Below are 22,891 nucleotides of genomic sequence, written 5' to 3'. Positions count from 1 at the left end.
TGATTTTTCAGATTTCATTTGAGAAAGTTCTCCTAACAAGGTACAAAACATTTGCTACAGCATTAAATCAAATTACAGAAAAACATAGAAAATATATGCTCTACAAAGCAACCAGACTGTATTCAGCAAATGAAATAAGATTTTTTTAGAAGTTTCAGGCATTGTCAAGACAATTCATAACTCTACAAAAGCCTGCTAGCTGAAATTTTGCCAAGGTATTACAAAGTAGCAGAGTTGACAGTACCAGAAACTGATGCACTATCAAGAGTTTCCCTTGCTAGGCCAAACTGCAAAATTTTATTTCTTTTTTTCCTGAACAGGACATGGTAACTCTGCAAACGTGCCTGCTTTGCCACCTTGAAATAGCACACAATTTCAAACAGGTCGACTGAAACTACCTCTGTACCATAAAAAGCTGTTCTGCAGAAGAAACACAGCACCTTCCTTGCACATCCTTATTTCTTATTTACTAATTTAAAGGTATAAGGTGGTATTCCTTGTGCAACATAAAGCAACAAAAGGAACTTCATCCAAACTGGTGACAGAAGTGAACACCACAAGGGCCCCAGTCCCAACGTGCCCACGTGTCACAAGGTCAACTGGCATTTTACCAAAGCAATTAACAGATAATTTGAGCACAAACAAGAGGAGATAAGTATGTCCTCTGACAAACAAGGTTTCTAATCAAAATAGCAAAAGAATTTCCATTATGGAAGCAAAAAATGCACTTATTAAAAATGTAACAGCACTTATCTTCCTCTTGCAAACATTCATTCAGCAATTCTGTTCATTGCACAGGGTCCCAAAGAGTGTCAAGTTTCTGTGCTTTGTTTCAGAAAAAAATATTCATACACAGGCTGATTACAATACATCCCAAACACAATTTGCCATGTAAATATAATGACTGATTGAATGTGACAAGCCCCCTTCTAGAACAGTAAACACTGAAGCCTTTGTTTAGGGATATTAATCAGCTCGGTGAGCTCAACGTGTCACCTGTGCCAGAATGGAAGAAAAATCATCCCCACCTGCTGGTAGAACAGCCACCAGTCATATCAAAAGGAGGCAGGACCATTAACTGAAAGAATTACTCTAGATCCCAGTTATTCAAAGTGGCAGGCTTTCACCAGAAACCCATCTTTCCTGTAACTCATCACCCCGTTAGCAATAATGATCCTGTTCTAATGGCTGTGGAGGCCCAAACAGAAATCTGGAAGAGCTTTCTGCAAACTAAGAACTGCAAATCCAGGTAGATGTTATAGTTGCCCTCCAGACTGGCTCAGGAGCCTGCATATTCACCTTAATATAAAGACAATGTTGACTACACTGAGAATATCTTCATGTCCTGTAAGGCTGACCTTGAATTAAGAAGAATTAGAAAACATAGATGGTAGAGAATTGTACACCAAAATTCTTAACTGCAGCTTGACCTTAAGTAAATCTTACTGACATTTTTACTTTCCCCTGCTCAGTGGCAAAGAACATTACTGAAGATTTGTTTTCAAGTTGAGGTTTCTGTAGAACAGCAAATGATTATCTAAAGATCAAATGGTTAACTTAAGTGGTGAAGTTAGTGCTCTGAAGGATGCCAAAATGGCATCCTCAGCTATTAAATGCTAATTTCTTATAGCAGGGTATCATACACGCTGAGCAAATAGGAAAAATCTTCAGATGCTGAAAGAAATTATCCTTTGTGAATTCAAACACTGAAAATTTTATCTATTGTGCCCACCTAGGACCACAACGTGAGGCTTTGCAAGACACAAAAAAAATAAGGTACCTAATTATTATAGTACCTGTTCTACCTTCTAAAGTGATACATCTACACATTCCTACAGCAAAATATATGCTTTATAAAGAATTTTGCACTGAACAATGCAGCTGGAGAATTTTTTTCCAAAGTAAGTCTTTTGAAGTTTCCTATTTGTTAGATGTATGTTTCTACACAGCTATTACATATAGACACATACTCACACATGTAAACATTCATGAGGGCTTCACAACAGTTTCTGCACAAAATTATTCATTCTACATTTCATCCCCTACTCAGAAAACCTTCCTCCATCCAGATTCTATGTGTATGCTCCAACATGTACACCGCACATCTCCAGCACGATTATTAAATCCCAATGATCCTGCAGCAATTGGGGTGTGTCAGCCTAAAGGCAGCATGGCCACTCCGAGAAACAAGTCAGAGGTAATCAGTCCACGGGCATGGTAAATGTTTGGACGTTTCCAAGTTTGTAATAATAAGGCCCACAACCCCTCAAAAGCACACCCCTTTCCACTGGCTGATGTCCCCAAGCTCTGCAGGTATGCACACGCATCCTGGCAATTTTCCGTCTAGTTTCCACTTATTTTTACATTCTCTCATCCTTGCAAAAGGGGCAGTGGGCTCCTGAAACTGAAGTGGTGAAGAACCAGCCTAACATTTTGCTTCTCACTCCCCGAGGTGCTCAATTCTAACCTCCACTGCACTTCCCAGTCACAACCTTTGAAAGATCATGAGATCCCTTCAAGTTGAGCAAAACGGACAGTAAGCTCTGAAGATGTTCTGCACAATATATGAAAATAACACAGGACACTGACTGTCTCATTTATTAATACTGTTGCTAATTTTGCTGTGTCCCAGTTTTCTGGCCATCTGCAATCAGAATTCAGCTCAGTTGATGAAAAAGCAAAGATGCTGCACTACAGAGCAGGACACTGCAGTCATATTAGGAGAATGAATGGTCCCATTTCTGCTCAGGAATTCTTTTCAAGAGTTTAGGAAGTGCCTAGGACATGATTAAATAAATCAGATCCCTGAGCACAAGAGCAGATAATGCCAGTTTTCCTCTGGACTTATTTCTGGGATTACATGAGCTCTTTTGAAGATTTTGCAATGTTTAGGAAACTATTGGGAGCAGGTGAGTGTTCTTTTCCATGCACATTCTCTGATGGCAAATATTAATAAATGCAGCTTTTCAAGTTGCACAAGGAGAATACCTAGAGTGTCTCCCTCTATTACCTGTTGGACACTCATATGGATATAGTTATTTCCAAGATTTTAAACCCCTGATTACATGAATTTGACTACTAGATTCCGAAGTTACAGGAAAAGTAGACTGAGTGCTTCCTTACTAATTCAAATTCAGCATTAAAAATTGGAAAATTCATGAGATAACCCAGTGAGCATTTGATTCCTCCTTTTAATGCCAATATTACTGGTAATAATTTAAGCAATTACATACTAACCAAAAATCTATTGTGTGAATTCCTCAGAATTCATATTAGCTGGTCTTTTACCTCCAGTTCTCTCAATAGGAATAACTACATAGCATACAGTACATTTCATAGCATGGCAACACATACGACTTCCAAATCCGAGCTTAAATGATTATATTTGAAGTCAACAAATAAGGAAGCACTGAATGTGAACTGGCCATGGGAGGACACACCTCCACTGACACAATGGAATTTTAACACACTGTTGACACAAGCTCTGAATTTGTCCTAGAAAGCAACAATATTTAGTGCAATTGTCAGCCCTTGTGCTCTGGAGGAAAACCACTATTACGTATATTCAATCATTACTGAGCCACAGTTCAGGCAGTGGCTGAGGCAGAAGGACAAGTACAGAGTTGGGCTAACTGTGTGCCAACTACTGATAGCAACCAACTTCATAAACTACATGCCCACCTTCTGTGACAAGGAAACCACTCCTCTCCTTTTGGAGTGACACCTCTGGTCCCGAATGATTTAGTCTAAGACAAACCAAATATCTGCCTGTAAACAGAAAGTTCATCATTGCATTTCTAAATAGTAGAAAAGCACTGCAATCTAGTATTCTATGATGTCACAGTTGCCCAAGGAAGCATCAACATCCTCAAAGTTTTAATTTTTCTTTTTAATTTTAAAATATATTACAGACTATCTATCAGTATATTCACATACACATACCTAAGATAGGGAAGAATAGCACTGCAAATGGTGTAACTATCAGTGTCTCACTCATCTGAATTGTACCACCAGTAACACAGGTGGGAAAACTCTGAGGTATTGCCTTAAGCAATTTAAGAGAACTTCTTTTTCCCCTCAGAAAGGTAACACACATTAAAAGATGTTAGGTGGTTGAGGCTTCACAGTCCCTCCCTTACCAAAAAAAATTTCAAAACATATCGAAGAGACCTACAGAAATGGGAAATACAAGTTTTTTTTTTAAATCTTACTGAAAGCCTGTTTCTCTGACAGCCATGCATTTTGTCATCATTTCTAATTTGTAGGTTTTTACTCCCACCGTCTACTGATTTGACTGCTCTTTTTGTGTCAGGTAAAAGGCAGTGCCTAAAACATGTCAAGACAATCAAGAGCCAATTTAAAAGGTACATATAAACAAACAAACTCATTCAAGAAGTTGCATACACTGATCAACTGGGAAAACAGCTTGCATTCAGACCTTGGAGCCTTTGTTACAAGAAGTCTTATATGGGGCTTCAAGACCAAGGCATTCAAAGAACGGCATTCTTCAGAAAGTAGAAAGGAAGAATGTTGGACAAACAGGATGCTTCCAGACTTTTGGAAAATGAGTTATAACAAGAACATAAGGAGAGTAACCTCACCTTCTGGGGCTTTTTTTAGTAAAGTGGATCGAGTTGACGGAGAAAAATGAAATTTCATTCCCACTTACGCTATTTTGCATTACAAGCACTCATTGAAATTTGGCTAATTACCTAGTTTAGCATACCCTTTCAGCAGTCATTTAGTCGATTTTCAAAAATCTCTTTCAAAGAGACAGGCAGCATGGGAACTCCTACACATTTGTAACAGACTGAACTTATCTTTTCCTAACCACTTTTATTTATAAGTTCCCAAAGTCCACTAGCTGAAAACTCTTAACTTACTATGAGACAGGTTCACGTGTTTATATAGTAAGGTTAATATAGGGGCAAAAAAACCACTGCTAGAAAACAAAGTAAGATATTATCTGAGTATGGCAAAATGGAAGAAAAAGAAAGAAAAAAGAAAAAGGAAGTCATGCTCTTCACTGGGCCATAAGCACATCCTGCCACATGGCACTGCTGCAGTATTTTAAACTACCTAAATTTTCAACCACACTCTAATTGTTTGACGGCAACCTTGTCTGTACCACTACCCATTTTAGTTCATATTTTGGGTTTGGAGCTGCTAAGGCAAGTTAAAACAAAAACAGTGGTAGATACGAGACATCTTAAAAACACATATCCTGCTCAGTGCTGGGAAAAGGAATGTGGCCAAAACACAGGTGCCAATTATCCTACAGGTAACTATTGCAACTGATACTTATTTTGTCCACCTAAGAGGTATATAAGACTTCCCCATAAGGGTGTGCAGTCCAGCCAGAAGAAACTCCCTACAAAGAAGAGGCATTTGGGCTTTTTTTATCTTCTTTCCTAAAAAACAACTAAAAATTACAGTTTATCGTGTTCAAATTTTAGTCTTGAGAAAATTATTGAGCTCCCCACACTTCATGTACAGAAAAGAAGGGCGTGAGTATGATTTCAGAAAATTGCCTTTTCATTTTTTTTTTTAATCTAAATGACACAGCTACTCATTCTGATGAAATAAACAGGGGTTCTTGAGTTTGTTTTAATACCAGTGAAGAGGGTATCTTTTCCCCACTTTGTGATGAATTGGCCCTTCTAGGTAAATTGCTCAAATAAACCCTGCTTGTTGGATGATAATTGAATGAGCTTGGGGAATTTTGACAGTTCCAGGTGTCGAGAAGTTGGGAGAAAACAACATCTGTTCTCATCAAATAGCAGAAAGGCAAATTCAAAGTCACTCTTAATAAATTTATAGCATGAATATTAAACAGAGAGCAAAAGAGATACATTAAAAACTATCTTTTTAAAGTAAAATTATACTTTTTTATTAGCTGAATGTAACAAAGCTAAACTGCTACATCTGACATTGTTTTATCTTTTTTTTCTGTCATACCTTGCACTGTCACAATTTGTCGTTGTGGCTGAAACACTCACGTTCTCGGCTCCACATTTACTGTAAAAACAGCCAGACAATTACGTGGTGCACACTGACATGCAAGAAGAGCCTGGCTGGCTGGGTGCTAGCTCAGCACAAGTTATAAAAATAGACAGGCAGCAGAGAACACACTGTTAAGTATTTGCCATTGCCTGTAATTTGTCACAGTATTTTACATAACTCCTGTAATAATTACATTATCTTTTATACTTGTGAATACTTTAATTCTTCCTTTCCTTCCCCATCTTTATGCTTCAGACCCAGTTGCTTACATGGGGAAAGGAAAAAAAGTAACTCCACCGACATGAGGCGAGGAAGAGCCACCCTTCCCAACCCTGACCTGGCCTGTGGGTATCCAGGGCAGAATTCTGTAGCAGCAGAGGGGACAGAGAAAATGAGTTACTGCTTTTTATACTGCTCTGCACAGATCATTCCTCTCCCTTCCAAGCCCCACAATACCTCAGAAGCATGAACTACTGCAGCATGGCAATGACAGCAATTTATGGGAGTCCAGCAGAGATAAGATTTTAGAGAGAGAACTTTGAGTACATTCACACTGACTGAGAACTCCATCTAAGGCCCTTCTAATACATTCTTCCTGTGGGAAGAATGTAGTCTAGAAAAAAAAAATAATTTAATATATCTCAATATCTTAAGGTTTTTAATGTAAGGAAAAATCTCAAGACAGAACAGCCACTACCAGGACTTCCATGTTCTCGCTTTCAAATAGAGACCTCATACTTTTATTTTAGTAGCAGACAGGGTGTAAATGCACAGTGTCTGAATAGATGACTTTACTACTTAAGGTTTGTCTTAACTGGACAGTTAAAATGATAATCCAGTTGCTGGAGAAGCAAATATCCAGAATTACCTTCCACTGAATCTGTACCAACACACATAGTGTTGAGCAACCCTTCTCTGTTCCATCTTTCCCTAGGGCAGCTAACTGACTTTTTAAGGAAGTTATATGGCATTCTCACCTGGCAAAACCAGCCACAGAAGCCAGCTTAAATGCAAAAGTTTTTTGTCTTAACCTGTCAAGAAACTTATTCCCTATGGTTGACCCAACACTTGCAAACATGCTGAGAGTTCTTATTCCTGTAAGCATGTTCTCAACTTCAGCACAGCCACTGACACCCCAAAAGCTGCTCACACAAAGGCCTTTGTGTTAAAGTGTAGTCAGAAAGTCACTGGTGAGTATAAGAAGGCATAATTAAAAAAATATCACTCTTCATGCTCACACCAGTTTCACATTTACCACCTCATGATATTGGCAAAACTTTGGGCTTGGGGATTACTCTATAACCTGCACTTAAATCCACTCAGTCAGTGACTGTGGTCAGTGTAATTCTCTGCTGACAGCCACACAGAGGGAACTTTGGGCTGAATGGCTGATTATCCATCAATCCCTGTAAAATAGATACAGGTGGTAAACTCACAGCCACGTGGGACTGTGTTTGTAGTGATACTTTTACACTACATCATCTGGTACCTCTGCTGTTTTGCCACAGTCAGCATCTTTCTCTCTCCATAGTGTGAAAACAATATTGGTATTTCACCAAATATTGCAACCTTTTGCCACACCATAAGAGAAGCTTTTCTTTTCCTCTTTGTCTCAGAACAGAAATAGAAACAGTCTTTGAAATATGTTTAGACTAAACTTTTTTTTTTAATGTTAATTTTCAGGAATGTTGCCAATCCATTTTTAGCAGATGGTTTGCTATTTAATATCTCTAGGCAAGGCAGAAAAGCTTTAATCAATAGAATCAAAAGAAAGGTTGAGAAATTACATACAATTTCACAAAATCAAAGGCATTTCCTACACATTGTCATGCAGACAAAAACATATTGACATGTTGTTACTGAAAGGAGATTAGGAATGTTTCCCACATCACAACACTGAATTTCCTTTTACATGTTTGTCTCCAGGTTTCCCCATAACAAGGAATTTTATTCCATCAAAAATTTAGAAATTCTCCAGCAGTAGCCAAATTATGAAGAAAGAGAAACCAGGGCTGAGCAGTTAAAAATCTACCCTGAAGAACCAGGAGATACAACATAAAAAGCTTTACCTTTTGCTTACTTCCTCAAATGAGAAATCAATAGCGTGGCTCCCAACCCTTTCTATGGCCCAGCGTTCCACCTGCTCCTGCAGCAGTCAATCATCTGGAAAACAGCCTCCACTAATAAGTGACAAAATGTGCAGGGTTCACTCTGGCCACCAGCTATTACTCAATTACCTCAGAGAGCACTAACAACTGTCTGAAAGCCTGATTCCAACACACTTCAGGCAATACTTCTGTCCTTTGCACTTCTCAGGCTGCAGGAGCCTGTTCCTGGTGCCACCATACTGAGATGTTATGCAAACACACTCACACTTGCTCTAATCAAACTCTTGCTTCAGCACTTGCATTACCATTTACAAACTCTTCCATGTCAGTCCATATCAGGGAACGGTGAAGCCCCTTCCCACCTTCAAGACAAGACATAGGGATCCTTAGTTTAACCATTAAAAGCATGTACATACATTTATATAGTGATATATAGAGGATATTTTATATATATTAAATATTTGTGTATATATTTACATATTCTTTTGCTTGCAAAATTTTTCTCAGTATTTAAATGAGAGTAGCAGAAGATGCTTTTAAATTATTTTTATCTATTTTTATGTAAGAAAGACATAAGCTATGTGGAAAACTCACATGTGTTTATAGAATTGCATTTATATGAAGTATAGCAATAAATCAATGAGATTAAAAAGTTTCTGTACCAAAAGCAATCCTGTTACAATGCCTGCCTTTGGAGAAAGGAAAGCTTCAAGTGGGAACGATGTATCCAAACATAAGTCTTTTGTTGTCACTTTGCTACTTCTTTTCCTGGTCTTCCTACTTTCAGAGTCTAAATTCACCAGTCTTCTTGGTGTCATGTACAGCTTTATACATTCCTTTGGAACTCGTGAGGGATTTTTTTTATTGTTGGTTTGTTTGTTTTATATCTAACAGTTTTAAATTAACTTTAAATTCACACAGCCTTACAACCACATGAAAATATTAGCTAAACACAAGCTTGAAATATCTCACTCAGTTACATCTAAGTTTAATGATGTCATGATCCTTTATGGCTGACATCATGTTGTAAAGTCACACAGTATGAAAAACAGGATCAAAATAAGAACACACAATAATATTGGAGACCAAATACCAACACAATTTTGGTTCCGGGACCAGTATCTTGCTTGTGATATTCTGATTGTATGCAAGCAACATATTTCTTACTTCATTAAAAACACCATACATGTTTTAGAAGATCCATATAAACTAAGTCAAATAGACTCAAGTCTTCAATTTCTGAATGCTTGAGTTGGTTTTAATTAACAAGCAAATATTTGTAGTAATTTACTAGACGTTAAACTGGATTCGAAAGTGACAAGAAAGTAAAAAAAGGCTTTCAGAAGAGAATCAAAAATGGTGCATCGCTTTTTTCCACTCCATGGAAATTCAATAGCACCAGTTTCAACTACACTAGTTTCCACTCAATAACTGCAGTTTCATATTAACGAAAAGAGGATAAAACATTCAGGTATTCTTGGGCAGCCTGTAGCTTTTCCTATACTCTTCTCCTTCCTGACCCTCCTCGTACTCCAAACTGTTACACATGAAGTGAGCATGTCTTCTAATCAGAAATTCCATAGAAATTACAGCATACTACTCCCACACCCTTTGCTTGAGCAACTTAAAATATTCCTGTTAGCACAAGGAGCAGAGGCAAAGGCTGGCATCACGTAATCATTCAATATACAGCTGGTAAAATTATAAATACCTCAGAGAAAGGCAAATATATAGAACAAAGTTATTTTAAAATCTATTCTGTGCTCTGTTCTGCAAGCCCTATTTATTCTGTGCACAGAGAAATCCCAAAAGGCATTTCCTCCAACCATAACTTCATCGCAATGATAATCCTGTAATGGATGAGTACAGACTCACTGAGTCTGCTGAGCTTGAAAAGTTTATGTGAGTTTTTCTTTTACCTACAGCATGCCAAACCTTCTTGCAAAGCCTCTGGCAAGTCATGGCTTGACGCAGAAAGGAAAGCTTCAAAGGAATTTGAATCCACCAGGAAAGCAGGGACAGGTAATTCTCTGCATTAGTTGGATGATTCATGAAAGATATCTTTAGCTAGATCCAGATTACATATGGGCAAGTAACACAGTCTAAAAATCTATATTATCTCCCTAAAATGAAGACTGGAATGATCATTTATCTATGAAGAAAAAAAAAGACCAGAAATACTATCTTTTTCTTATACTCTTCAGAAAGCTGCTTATAGAAATCCTATTTTCTCAGAGATCACCTGTGACAGCTCTAATAAAAGGAAAATTCGAATATTCACATTTAAAATACATTTAAAATTGATTTAGGAGATAGGAAACGTCAAAACCAAAACTACAATAGGATTTCCATACCACCCCCGACTCTCCTGACACAAGGTCACTGAGCTCACGAATTTTCAAGGTACAAGCAGAGAATTAGGCAATTATGTGGTATTTAAGATGTGCTAGTTACAACATGCATGTTGGGAGACGTATCTGATCTGTTACTTCAGGGCTCGTGTCAGTCTCAAATTTGTGTCAGTGGGGTCTGACAAGATCTACGGCAGGAGAACAGATGTGGCTACTGCACCACTCTGCAACATTTGGCTGCTGCGGGATTCACACACCCTCTGGGCTGTTACTAACAGGAGGAAAGACCTTCTGTCTGATTCATCTGAGCAGCTCCAGCAGTGAGTCAAACCTGCCACCAACAGTCTGTATAAATTTGGCCATATCAATCCTCTATATCCCTCTCCTCTGCCCAGCTCCCGCAGACCTTACCCGCGAAGATCTACGAGTCAAGGGTTCCACTACACATTTGTATGGCACTGGTCACAAGACAGCTGGGATTTCAGCTACCTGCCACAGTGGTGTTGTCAGAGAAATATTAAATTTTAAAAGTCATCCAGTTTAAGTAGTGAATATAAGTAAGAATCCATCACAGACTTGAGAAGACACATTCTGGCATTTTAAAGGCAGAGCACTTCAAGGCAGCAACTTGGACACTCCATCTTCATATTCTAAAAAAAGAAATTAGAATATCCTCATCTGCTAATTTTCAAAGCCAAATAAAGGAGATGCTGGAGAGTTGTAATAATTACCATCATGGCTTCAGCTCCTAAACTTCTCTGCCTTTCCCTTGGGAAACTCAGGATAACATGCTAAAAATAGCACCTTGGTTACAAAACACCAGTTGAGCAGAGAAAATTTACAGAGAAAACAGAAACAATGTTGTTGCACAGAGAACACGTGCACTGCACAACTGTAGTAAGGATAGGTTTAGGTAGAAGTAACAGCAGCATGAAGTCAGAGCATTAAGGTTCAGGTACCTGAGAATTTCAGGGTCCATTTTGTGTATCTGTCCACACTGTCCCACCAAACAGCCTCTTACTGAGCTATTCATTAAGTTCCTAAAATTAAGGAGCCCAGAACTTTCTAAAGAGGCTAGACTGGAAGGCCAGGGGGCTGCACAGAAAGACACCTTCACAGATGATGGGAGTGCCATTGGACTTTGACCATCATATGGCTTGTGGAACAGAATAAGGAAGACTAGAAGACATTTTTAAACTTAAAAAAAAAAAGAAAAAAAAAGAGGAATTAAAAGGAAAATAACAACAGCAGACAAATGAAAAAGGATTAATCTCAGAGGAGGTATGACACAATATATGGTTAGATTTCACTTTCACATTAGACAGACATTTTATATAATTAATTGTGGACCAGTAAATTCCTTCACTAATTGTCAGCAGTCACACAGTATCTGCTCTGGACTCGGGAACAATCCCAGGACTCCACAGCACACTGTACTGAGCCCAGTCTCTGATCTCCAGGCCAGGCGTGGCTAATGACAATCTTATGGCTGTAAAAATGGGGACAGCCATTAACCAGCTAAAGAGGATTCACGTCCCATTGTGTCCCTTGCCACATTCCATACATTAACAGCTCATGATCAGGTTCCTGGGCTGTTCTAATGACAACCAAGGATTCCCCATCATCCTCAGGAGGCAGCTGAGCCATTTTCACAACTGCCACTGCCAAATATTTGCTTTGTTAAATCACCGTAGATTTTCTTTACACATAACACCTCTAACATTCAGGTGGATAATATCACCTTATCCCATCATACCTCAGCTTTTGCATGCATCCACAGTATAGTGATGATGAGACCTTTCTGTTGAACACAGAATTAGGGTCAACTGCTTCAGGAGCTTGTCACAGGTAAGGGAGAAATGTTTGATAGAGACAGGTGACAACTTCAACCTTTCAGCTCTGGAGACAACGGAGAAATGACAGAGCCCATGCCAGGTTCAGTGATAAACAAGCATTTGCAGTCTCTTTCTACAATACAGCGGAAAGCCTGAACTTGCAGGTCCAGTTTTGCATTTTAGGCCCTGAGAGAAGTCACACCTGCTGCTCTCCCTGCCTGCCCTTGCACGCACAACAATTGATTGTCAGACCACAATCAACCCCAGGCCATGCTACGCCCAAGTCAAAGATTTGACTCCTGAGGCTGATATTGCCATCAGAGAGCATGACACCAGGACCAAGCTGATCTCACACATTATACACAATTCCCACCAGCTATGCACAGGGTTTGCTTTGTGTTACTTTTCACGTGTATTTGTCTATATTTTGGTCATGTAGATAAAATCACTCGTTAGTACTAAAATGGGCATAACAAGGTAGCAGAAAGTCACAAGAGCTCATCTGGAATCTCTCCTCAGCTTCAGGCTCCTTGTGCCAACCTGAGCAACGTTCTCCAAAGTGATACCCAGGCCAGCATAAACAAAGTACTGAGTCCAGAACCTTAAGCAGAGCAGCACTGCCCATCCCTGCACAGCCTTTACTTCACCTGCTTACAGACTGTAGTAAACAACCCACCCTGTGCCATTATGCACAGATAACAAATGTCAACAGAAATGAACTTTACCAGAGAAAAAAGGAAAAATTTTCAAGCTTAGCAGTAAGAGGACTTGAGGAGGGCATGGAAGTCTTAGCTTCCAGCCTCTGCTCCTGATTAATTTTTTAAATTTGGGTTGAAGACTTTCATGTGAAGGAAACAGAATACAGGTCAATCCCCTTCCTAACTATAAAGCTACTATTCACTGTCACTTTTTAGTCAAATGAAACTTTTCGTGTTCCTGTCAAAAGAAACAATCTCAAATAAACCTGTCATGCCATTCCCATTGTATACACCTATACAGAGCAATCTAGCTGACAATCAGGAAAAAACAACAACAGCAACAACAACTCATTCTGAAAAAAACCCAACTTTAATCATGAAAAGAATCGTTCAATATCCAGTAACAAAAAACAGTTACCATAATATGGCTGAATTACCACTCCTCAGTTTTGGCCACTGCATCCTAACCCTAGTAACACTAATCCTCAGTGGAAGAACCATCAAGAATCTAATTAGAAGAGAACTAAAGATATTAAAAGCATGTAAAAGTTAACTTTCATAATGGTAATAATACATTATCAAGTTGGAGTCAACATAATCAACAACATTAAGTCTTCAGTAGATGGTCCTTGAAATACCTGTACCTCCAGCACTGCTTGAAAATTTACAGCTGAAATCACTATATTGAGGGGGTTTTTTTGTGCATCCATTCCTAAGCATGGAAAAAGATGAAAGTTAAATTCAAATTAATCTGCACTGACATGCAGCAATCTAGAATGACTTGAGAAGTCAGAGCCTAAAGAGAAAAAATAATGGGATTAATCCTGAATGTCTTACACATGCAAGTAGTTGCTTCTCTTGCAATTAGTTACATTGGGACAGCAGGTCTCTCTGCTTGTACAGAGATGGGGAATATAGAACTCTCCATAGTGGAGCAAGGGCTGTGTGTTCTCAGGGCTGCTGTCTTGTGCTCCTTCGTTTCTCAGCAGAATAAATACACTGCAGCAAGTGATAAACATTCCTAATTGCTTTTGAGCTTGAGGGAAATAAACTGGGGGGATTTAACAATTAATTATTCCCAAAGGAAAGTACCACAAGAGCAAGAGTCATGGTAGAGTGGCGATTTCAGTCCTAGTGAGCTGACTTTATGGAACCCAGAATAAGCGAGGCACAGCAAAAGACATTCTTCTTTGTGTTTGAGATCAAGAAATAGAAGGTAAGTAACAAACACAGAATTTACTTACCCAAACCTTTACATGGCTAAATTTTTAAACCTAGAATTTACATTGCTGTATTTTTAAAACCCTTCCATGGCTAAAATTAAGAATGTGGGTTGACTTAGTTCCCAAACTCAAAATACTCAATTTCAGAAAAGAAATCATTTCACCCTAACACCTGTCCAAGACACAGGGAATGAATGAATCACACACAGGAGGTCTCTCCCTCCCCCAGTTGACCACAGGGTGATCAGATATCCAACTGTGGGATACCTAATATTAGCTCAAGCAAATCCACAGAGTAAATCATTCTAAGCAGCAGGTTGAGAAATAACATATACCACTGCTTTCTCACAAATTTTCCCAAATAAGTCCACACAGTGCCTGATATCTCATTGATGAAAACAGATGCAGCAGCTCACAAAGATGAAGGACCAAATTCCTAGTACAACACATGTCTTTGTAACCATCCATTGATCTTAAATAAGAATTCAGCTGGTCCAGAAATGAACTGTGTGTTACAACTTTAACTTAGATCTACTCTGTGTCTTAACTGCATGTAATTTAATAATTCTGTTAGGTCCAAGGAAGGTGGGGGTGAGGGTGTGAATAAGAATGGGGAGGGCGAAGAAGCAAATTCACTTCATAGACTTCACAGTCCACAATCTTTTAAAATAATGTCGAAATCGAAACATCATCTGATTTAAACTAGGAAGGCTGAAAAATACCAAAACGACATTGCATAACAAGACAGACAGGAGGGCGTGACTGAGGTGTTTTAAGTGATAACAGCTTAACTGCAGCTTAGCTTTTCAAGGAAAAAGCTCAACTCGCCACCTATGACGGCCTAAAGTGAGGCTGCAGAAAACAGTAAGTTTCTCCCTTCTTGCAAGTCCCTTCGTCGCTGTTACAAACTAAGTATCAGATTAAGGGCAGCCTGCTCCCTCACCTGAGTTCCAGCTGCCCATATGACTTAGGGCAAGTTTTTGGTGACAGAGCCAATGCATGATGCATTATGAAGATGAGTGATGTGTTGTGATCTGTTTGAAGCACTCTTGCACTGATTTTAAAAACATGAGAGTGTTTGGGTTTTTTTGAACCAGTATGTTCCCTGTGAACTCAACAGAACGTAGTTTTTTTCAAACGAAATTGAGAAAAACTGAGTTCAAATCCTAGGTGTGAACCACAGACATTTAATTTAACACTCATTAACCCTAAAGTATACTTTCTGGAAATAAAGCTCAATAATACTAGATAATTCTTGTGCCACATCTTTGTTAGGCCTGAAAAGGACTGCATTTTGCATAAAGCTATCCATCTGGTCTTTTACTCAGTTTCTTTCACACACAAACACACACACACAATTAATCTCAAAAAATACACCATCTTGTTTGCAAACTCAAAAGCAAGTAGAAACTAAAAGTTTCTGTCAGTGGGCTGCCTGCTAGCATAAAGCATATGCCTCCTACTAAAGATTTGGGGCAAGAGGGAGGAGAATCTTCATATTCTCTGGGGAGCACTCAGATGTAATTAACACCACAATCACCACAACACACTGCCACAGAAAAGCATGCAGGTCGTCATCACTGTAAAAAGGTAAAGTCACTTGACCAAAACCATCTCGTGAGCCGTGTCTGGCCAGGAGCCAAAAATTCATGATTCCCAGGCTTCAGCTCAAGGTCCAGCATCATGCTCCAGCTCCACAAGATACTTCTTTCTGTGGTCCATATTGCTCAGCTAGACTGCAGTACTGCCAATCCCTCCCCAAGTTGCCTACCCCAGGAGTCAGTATATGGGTGCATGACCCCGGAAATTTCTTTTCAGTCTGAAACTTTTCTTGCCATGAAAATGGTTTTCTGTAAAAATACATACTTTTAGAAAGCGTTTTATATGAAGGTGTGTCTTACTCCTTCTCCTTCCAGGACACTTGATGAAATATTTAAAGACTGCAATTTATATGCTAAAGGAATTCCCAGATGGCATCTAATCAAACAATTCAATCAGAAAACAAATTAAAATGAAATATTAGCATAACCCCATGTCTAAAATGCAGCAGTTAAATCTCTCTGGTATTTTCAGGATATCCTATGGAATGTAATTCTATTACCCGTGCTAATTTCATGCCTGTTCAGCATTGCAGAACATCTGAGCTATTGAGACCTCTCTCCAACAGAAAAAAAGAAGTGGTCCAAGGAAAAGTTTAATAGCAAATTACAGATAACCTCTATAACCTTGCCAAGAACCACTACAGCAGTTTGTTCACCCAATTTATGGCACCAAATCTCAAACTTATAACTTCTTAAAGCTGACCTTCAAGCTCCTCCTAAACCTGGTTAAACCTAGGATATTTCTTCCAATAATTTCAGTGAGTTTTGCACAATGAATTCACAGCATCTCATAGTGCTAAGCAAAATCTGACTAAAATAACATCCTATTCTGCAGTATCTGCCGCAGGAATTCCTTGAGAACTCCAGTTGTCATGATTTGGCAAGTAGAGAAAATCCAGTCCAGGATACTGATCTGTGATTTTTATTTTATTTATTTATCTTAAAGCGTGATTTCAATAAGTTATGAGAAGTTTGTAAAGTTTATTTTTACCCCTAATATTTTAGTATTTACTACCAAACTGTTCACTTAATTAATTTTAAAAGACCCTCTTCAAGTTTCAAAGAAACATTATTTAAGGAAAATACCTTCTGGCTTAATCCATGCTATATTCTCCCCTAATTTAAGTAAACCTTTTCTCTATTACTCTGAGAAGAACTATTGACCAAAGGCCAATATGGACATTGCTAGTTTCCTTGAAAATAAAAAAGGATATTTGAGTTTCACATCAACAAACCTGAAGGAGTTAGTTATGCTCCAGCCTCACAAGGAAAGTTAACTAATGTTGTATATCTAACTCTTAACCAGAGCCTTTTGAAAAATCCCTGCCTTCATACATGCTTCCACAGTGCACTCCACTGGCACACAGACAAGAATACATTTCCTTTTAAAAACCCATTTCAGGAATCGAGAAAAACTTAAGGTCTGCATGAGAGAACTTTAAACTTGCAGGAGCTGCTATAACCCATTCTCCAGAAGAAATTTACTCATTTAAGCAACATGACAAGACTATCTGAGAAATGAAGGCATATACAAAAGTAATGGTGATATGTCATATTTAAAAATATATTAATACAAGTCACAGAAAAGTAGTTGGGCTTTCATGGTGCTACAAAGTTATGTATATTGACAAGTGGGGAAGCCCAATTCTTATGGGAATTGCCACTCTGCTTGCTCCATCTTTTTTCATATTCCCAGAAGATCAGTTGGCCAAAGCTGCTGGAAGCGAGCGAGATTTTTTGCACTAGGTGATAGATACCCTTCACCACATGGTCTGCTCTCCCTTTTCAGATTTAGGAGAGACTACAATTGGGATTTGAACATTCACTGGAGGTTGTGCAGAAGCAGAGAAAGATGGTCCCTCTAGATTTCGCAAGGGCCCTCACCTATCCACACCTTCAACCTCCTTCCTATCCAACCCTCTTAGCAGGCTGAGAGAATGATGCCATGCAGATGATGAAAATATAAAGGAAGGCACTAAGGATAACCCAGTAAAGCAAAAGTCATATAAAATCCCAAACTCCCAGGAAACAGTCATATTCTCCCCCTCTGCTTGCCCACTTCAGCCCTTCTCCCAGAGCACCCATTAAAAGGAGATCAAATTAAAAGGCATTACACAATGAGAGATTGCCCCAGTTATAATCCCAAGAGGCTCCCAGTACTACACCAGCACTGAGGGAAAACCTTCATCACACCCAGACGCACACAGACTCAACACGGATTAGCAGAGTCAGGCTTAAAGGGGGAGGAGAACAAGAATTCCAGTAGCGGCAACCCATTTTGAAAAAGCAAAATAACAAATAAAAAAAATAAAATTACGATAACAGCAAGATGGGAAGTGGGTCTTGGGCCCTTGGACCCCCTACTTTAGCAAGCCACAGGCAGGCACGGAGCCGAGGTCAGGTTTATTCCAGCGCCAGGCCGAGCCCAGCGCCCGGGGCCGAGCCCCCGCAGCCCCTCTCGCCCCGACAGGAGGGAGGGGAGTGGGGCAGGTCCCCCCCGGCCCCGCCGCTCCTCCGGCCGGGCTCCGCCGGGGATCCCACACGCTCCGCAGGCTCCGGCTCTTCCGGGCTGGGGATGGCTCTGCCGATCGCGACAGGGATGTCACACGCACACACAGCGAACGCGGCGGGAGGGGATGGAGGCTGCACTCGGCAAGCGAGGGGAGGGAGGGAAAGCAAGCGGGGGTAAGGTGGTACCTTGGATGTGCTGCTTGATGACATTTTCCAAATGGTCCAGCCTTTCTATAATCCTTAAAGTGTCCCCTTTGTCTTCCTCTAACTTTTTTTCTGAGATCGGCTCCTGCACTTTCACATAAACACTGGCAATGTAGTTGGTGACCCAGCCCACGTACAGCAGGCAGACGATGTTAGTCATTCCACTCAAAATCACGCAAGTGGACACTAAAGTTTTGGTTTTCCTGGTGCACACCATCCTGAGATCCCTCCATATAGCTCCAAAAAATCCTGTGATCCAGAAAAGAAAAATAAACTGCGATGAAAATAAATCCTTTTCCCCCCTCTCCCCGAAACGGAGACCACTCAAAAGTCAGTAAATTTCCATGCAAAAAAAAGTTCTCCAATCCACAGAATAAAAAAATACTTGTCGCCTACCTAGAAGGAGAGGTGGGGGCGGGGAGGGCTGACAATTAGAATCCCGGGTTTGAGTACATTAGAATAGCTGAAACTTTGCGATGGCAGTGCCGACAGCAGACAGCGAGGCGTGCCAGCCGCCCGGCTGCCCGCTGCCTTCAGGCACCGCCTCCCGCCCCGGGCATCACGGACGCCGGCAGCCCAGTGCCCGAGCGTGGAAAACTTTGTTCCCTCCGACGCCGCTTCCCATCGCAACCGGCCGCGGCTCCAGACTCAGCCCTCGGGAGCAGCCGGGGGAGCGGGGCTCGCTCGGCCGCCGACTGACAGCTCCCCGCTCCAATGGGGAGCGGCTCTGGCGCGGGGGATGCGGGGCGGGCGCGGGGCGGGGATGCGGCGGGACCCACCTGCTCCTCGCACACACACGGAGGGGCGACGGGGCCCCTCCCTCCCTGCCGTTCCTGCGAAGAATTCCCGGCATAGAGAGGCAGATGCAGCAGCCGCCGGTCGCCGCTCGCTGCGAGGCGGACGCCGTGCGGCTCGGCCGGGAGAGCCGCGGCATGGCTGGGATGGGATGGAATAGATGCACGGTCACGCCGAGAGTCCTCCATTTGCCTCAGGGGTGAAACCGGAGACGCGCCTTGGGCTCACCGGACCTCGCGGTTCCCAGCGACCACCCACCACCGCGGTGTGTTTGTCGTTCAGCCCCTTGGCGAGCCCGCTCCGCGGGGAGGTTGTATCGGTAATACCTAATTGTTGCTCTCACCCACACCAGCGAGCCCCAGCATCCATCGCCGCCCCCGCCCTGTATCCACGGGGATACACTATCAGAGTACATCCAGAATTAACTTCAGTATCAGGGGCAGTATCAGTAACTCACATTTTAGTTCAGCATATCCATGCTGCTTTCCTCTCTTCACCTTTTACATCACTTTTGGAAACACACTAAAAAGGCAAATTACTCTCAATACGAAATCCCACTGATTTGAGAGGCATAGATGAATCTCTTCCATCCCTAAAAAAAAAAAAAAAGGAGGGGACGGGACTTTTGTACTAAATGACATCGTTTTCTTTTGATAGTCCCAAGACAGAAATGTAACCAGCATGACCAGTATTAGAAACAACAAGGCACCTGCTAATTAACATACTAACATGATTTTAAATACTTACCCACTGAAAGCACAAGTATCAAATGCTGTGGATCACACTGTGCAGTCACCCTCCCACAACTGATCACACTGCCAGGGTTACCCTGTGTGCAGAAAGCACAGCAGGTACCAGGAATTACTACTCTGAAGCATAAATGTGAACATTCAAACCCTCCAATACATTGCAGGGTACAACATACATTGCAATATCTTCAGAGAAGTGAAAGTAGATGGTTTGTCTTAGTGTTTGGGGTTGCTATTTTTAAATTAATTACAAGCAAGACCCAGTATTCAAGAGAGAAGGCAAGCAACTATCCTGCCAAAAGCAGGATGACTTCTTCCTTTCCATCAGTTGGTACTTCATAGAAACAGTAAAAACTATGAACACTCAGACACATACAAACCAGCAGCAATAGAAGCTGCAGTAAACTCTGCCAACAAAGCTGGAAAAACAAACTGCCTTCTCAGTCTTCTGAGCCTCTCTGAAAACTAGCAGAAATTTTGGCCAGTTTAAAATTTCTCCTCCAGTGGCAACACCGAAGAAGGTGAGCCCAAGAGAACTCCCCTGGAAATTCGAATATGTAACACAAAGTATTTGAATGGGAAAAACATTTACATTTTAAGAAAAAATATTTTTAGTAATACAGGGAAGTTTGCTAGAAAAACCAGTCAATGAACAAGTACAAGCTTTGTTTAAGACAAAACACTGACAGAACATACTAGTACAGCTCCATCACATAAGTCAGTTATCCCACTTGGCCTGCAATGAATGTTTGTCTACAGCATCATTTATTTCCCTATTTCCTATCTTTGTGCTTCAGTGTTACAGCTTTGCATCTGATAGCAACCAACAGCAGGAAGTGCTATTGCTGGTGCCTTTAATAACAGTGTGATCTAGACTTGCTTTAATCTTTGTAGACTCTGCCTGCAGTCACAAAATACAAATTCTTTAGTCCTGGCAATTCAGGCAGAATCCAGTACTTAGCCTTGGATTTCTCAATTTAAAGCAAAACTTATCTGAAATCAATCCAGGTAAGGGATGAGTAAGAAGCATTAAGTCATATTTTGCATGAAAGTTTATAAAATACTAACAGACAACTAACTGTTTTTACAAACAAATATGAACAGTACTTGTAACTAATGATTGTCAGCATATCCATAAGTGATATAAGGGTTTGGAAAAAGATGGATAATGTGTCTCACAGGCCTAATGGGTTGCTTATAACAGCACATAATTGATTAACCTCTTATTACAGTAATATTACAGTAACTATTAATAGTTCATTAGCCCTTTGTTCTCATTTTCCGATCATGTTTAAAATATATTTTCATTTATAACCACATTCTCCTACCACCAAATCTGCACTCCTCAAAGGCAGAACAGTAATTCCCTGTCTCTTCACCTGAACCTTGATTTCACTGAAGTAAGTGCTAAAACTCTGTTTGACTTCATAACAAAACCTCCACATCCTTTGATACACAAAAAAATAGGCTTGCTTTCATGTCTCTCGTAATATTCTGGACAGGTCTCTTTAGAAGTCTTCTTTTATGAGTTTATAGAAAGTTGGAGGTATCCAAGTGTGTGCCTTTTAGAAATTGGTTGGTCTTGTCATTTTGATTTATTGTATAGTACTACAATGCAGATGAGACCCCTCTGTGCAACGTATTATACAAACACATAAGCAGTCCACTTTTATAATTTAAAGGGAACAAAAACAGGAGAAGGAACAATAGGAAAATAGAAATGCTACCAGCCTCACATTATAGTCAGGGAGAAAATTGGGTGATAAAACCCCTAAATGGTTCTCTTTTGAACATTTAAATTATAGGGGAGCACAAGATCTATGAAATTTGTTCTCTTAAATCACAGTGGTGTTTTTGAGAGTTCTACTTCAGGTGTTTAAGCTTGAGGCAGTACAATCTACTGTGCAGGTCATTAAACTGGGTGTCTTGGTTTTATCCTTGTCCTGATACTGCTCTGCTGTCATGCTACGCAAATTATTTCACTTCTGTTTCACAGAGTTATTTCACATTTCTTAAAGTGTGTATGTATAACAGGGTTTTATATGCCCACAACTACACTGAAGACATCATTTCAAACAGTGCTGGGGAAATATTAACCTCATAACCTAGTAAATAATGCAAGATAAGTGGTGGCTGTAAAGTGTTCTATAAGCAATTCAATTAATATTTCTTACCTATCATTACAGTTCAGGGAGGAGAAACATTTAAGAATGAATTTTGATGCAGGTTAAAACCTGTAAGAGGGTCCTTGAAGAAAACTGTAGTGAAACACCAGAATCAACAATACTTACATCCCATTTTACAGGTTTCTTACACCTTGTTAGAAATCAATGGAAAAGCTTAACTTTTTAACTTTATTTTTATCACCTTCTATTCAGATTCTTAGCTGAAATCCTATTAGTTTGTGGAGATATCTTCATTATTATCTAGTCTGAGGAGATTTTCTTCTATTGTTCCTTCTCTCCCACACATGGTTATCATGTCTTTTGTTTGGAAAGATGATAAAAAATTCCAAAGGCACTCACTAAGCAACACAGCATTTTACATTGTGGAGAAAGATGACCACATAAATTTAGCAAAGCCTGAATTACTCTGAGTAGGTAATTTTTTTGAGGCTCAGATGTCTGAGCCTGCACACACAAATCAAGACCTGTCCATCTCAAGCAGAGATTACCCCTTCTGCAGATGAGCTCTTCTGAACAGTTCAAGTTATAAAATTGGTGGTTTAGCTCCCCAAAAGAGGCAGCTTTCTGTATTTTGAAGATAAAAGTCATGAGTTCAGTCCTCAGGGAAGTTATCTGATTGTCTTTGGC

General features: G+C 40.2%; 1 protein-coding gene across 4 annotated transcripts in view; it reads right to left on the bottom strand.

Annotated features, from left to right (window-relative positions):
• Nucleotides 1–20,153, bottom strand: part of GALNT18 (polypeptide N-acetylgalactosaminyltransferase 18) — a 230,072-nt gene extending 209,919 nt beyond the window's left edge. The window contains exons 1-3 of one of the 4 annotated variants that reach the window (XM_027699814.1): nt 20,077–20,153; nt 19,787–19,921; nt 18,517–18,783 (exon numbers count right to left, since the gene is read on the bottom strand). In XM_027699814.1, coding sequence (XP_027555615.1) covers nt 18,517–18,751 — 235 coding nt within the window. In that variant the 5' untranslated portion in view covers nt 18,752–18,783; nt 19,787–19,921; nt 20,077–20,153. Of the gene's footprint in view, nt 1–18,516; nt 18,784–18,930; nt 19,195–19,313; nt 19,406–19,786; nt 19,922–20,076 lie in introns of those variants that run through there. The other 3 variants (XM_027699797.1, XM_027699821.1, XM_027699806.1) reach the window with 3 other exon arrangements.
• Between the last annotated feature and the right edge of the window lie 2,738 nt (nt 20,154–22,891).

This window comes from Neopelma chrysocephalum, unplaced genomic scaffold, assembly GCF_003984885.1.
Source record: "Neopelma chrysocephalum unplaced genomic scaffold, ASM398488v2 Primary Assembly neopelma1_24, whole genome shotgun sequence".
Lineage (NCBI taxonomy): Eukaryota > Metazoa > Chordata > Aves > Passeriformes > Pipridae > Neopelma > Neopelma chrysocephalum.
The sequence above is the reverse complement of the archived record's forward strand: the minus strand, read 5'-3'. Positions and strand labels throughout refer to the sequence as shown.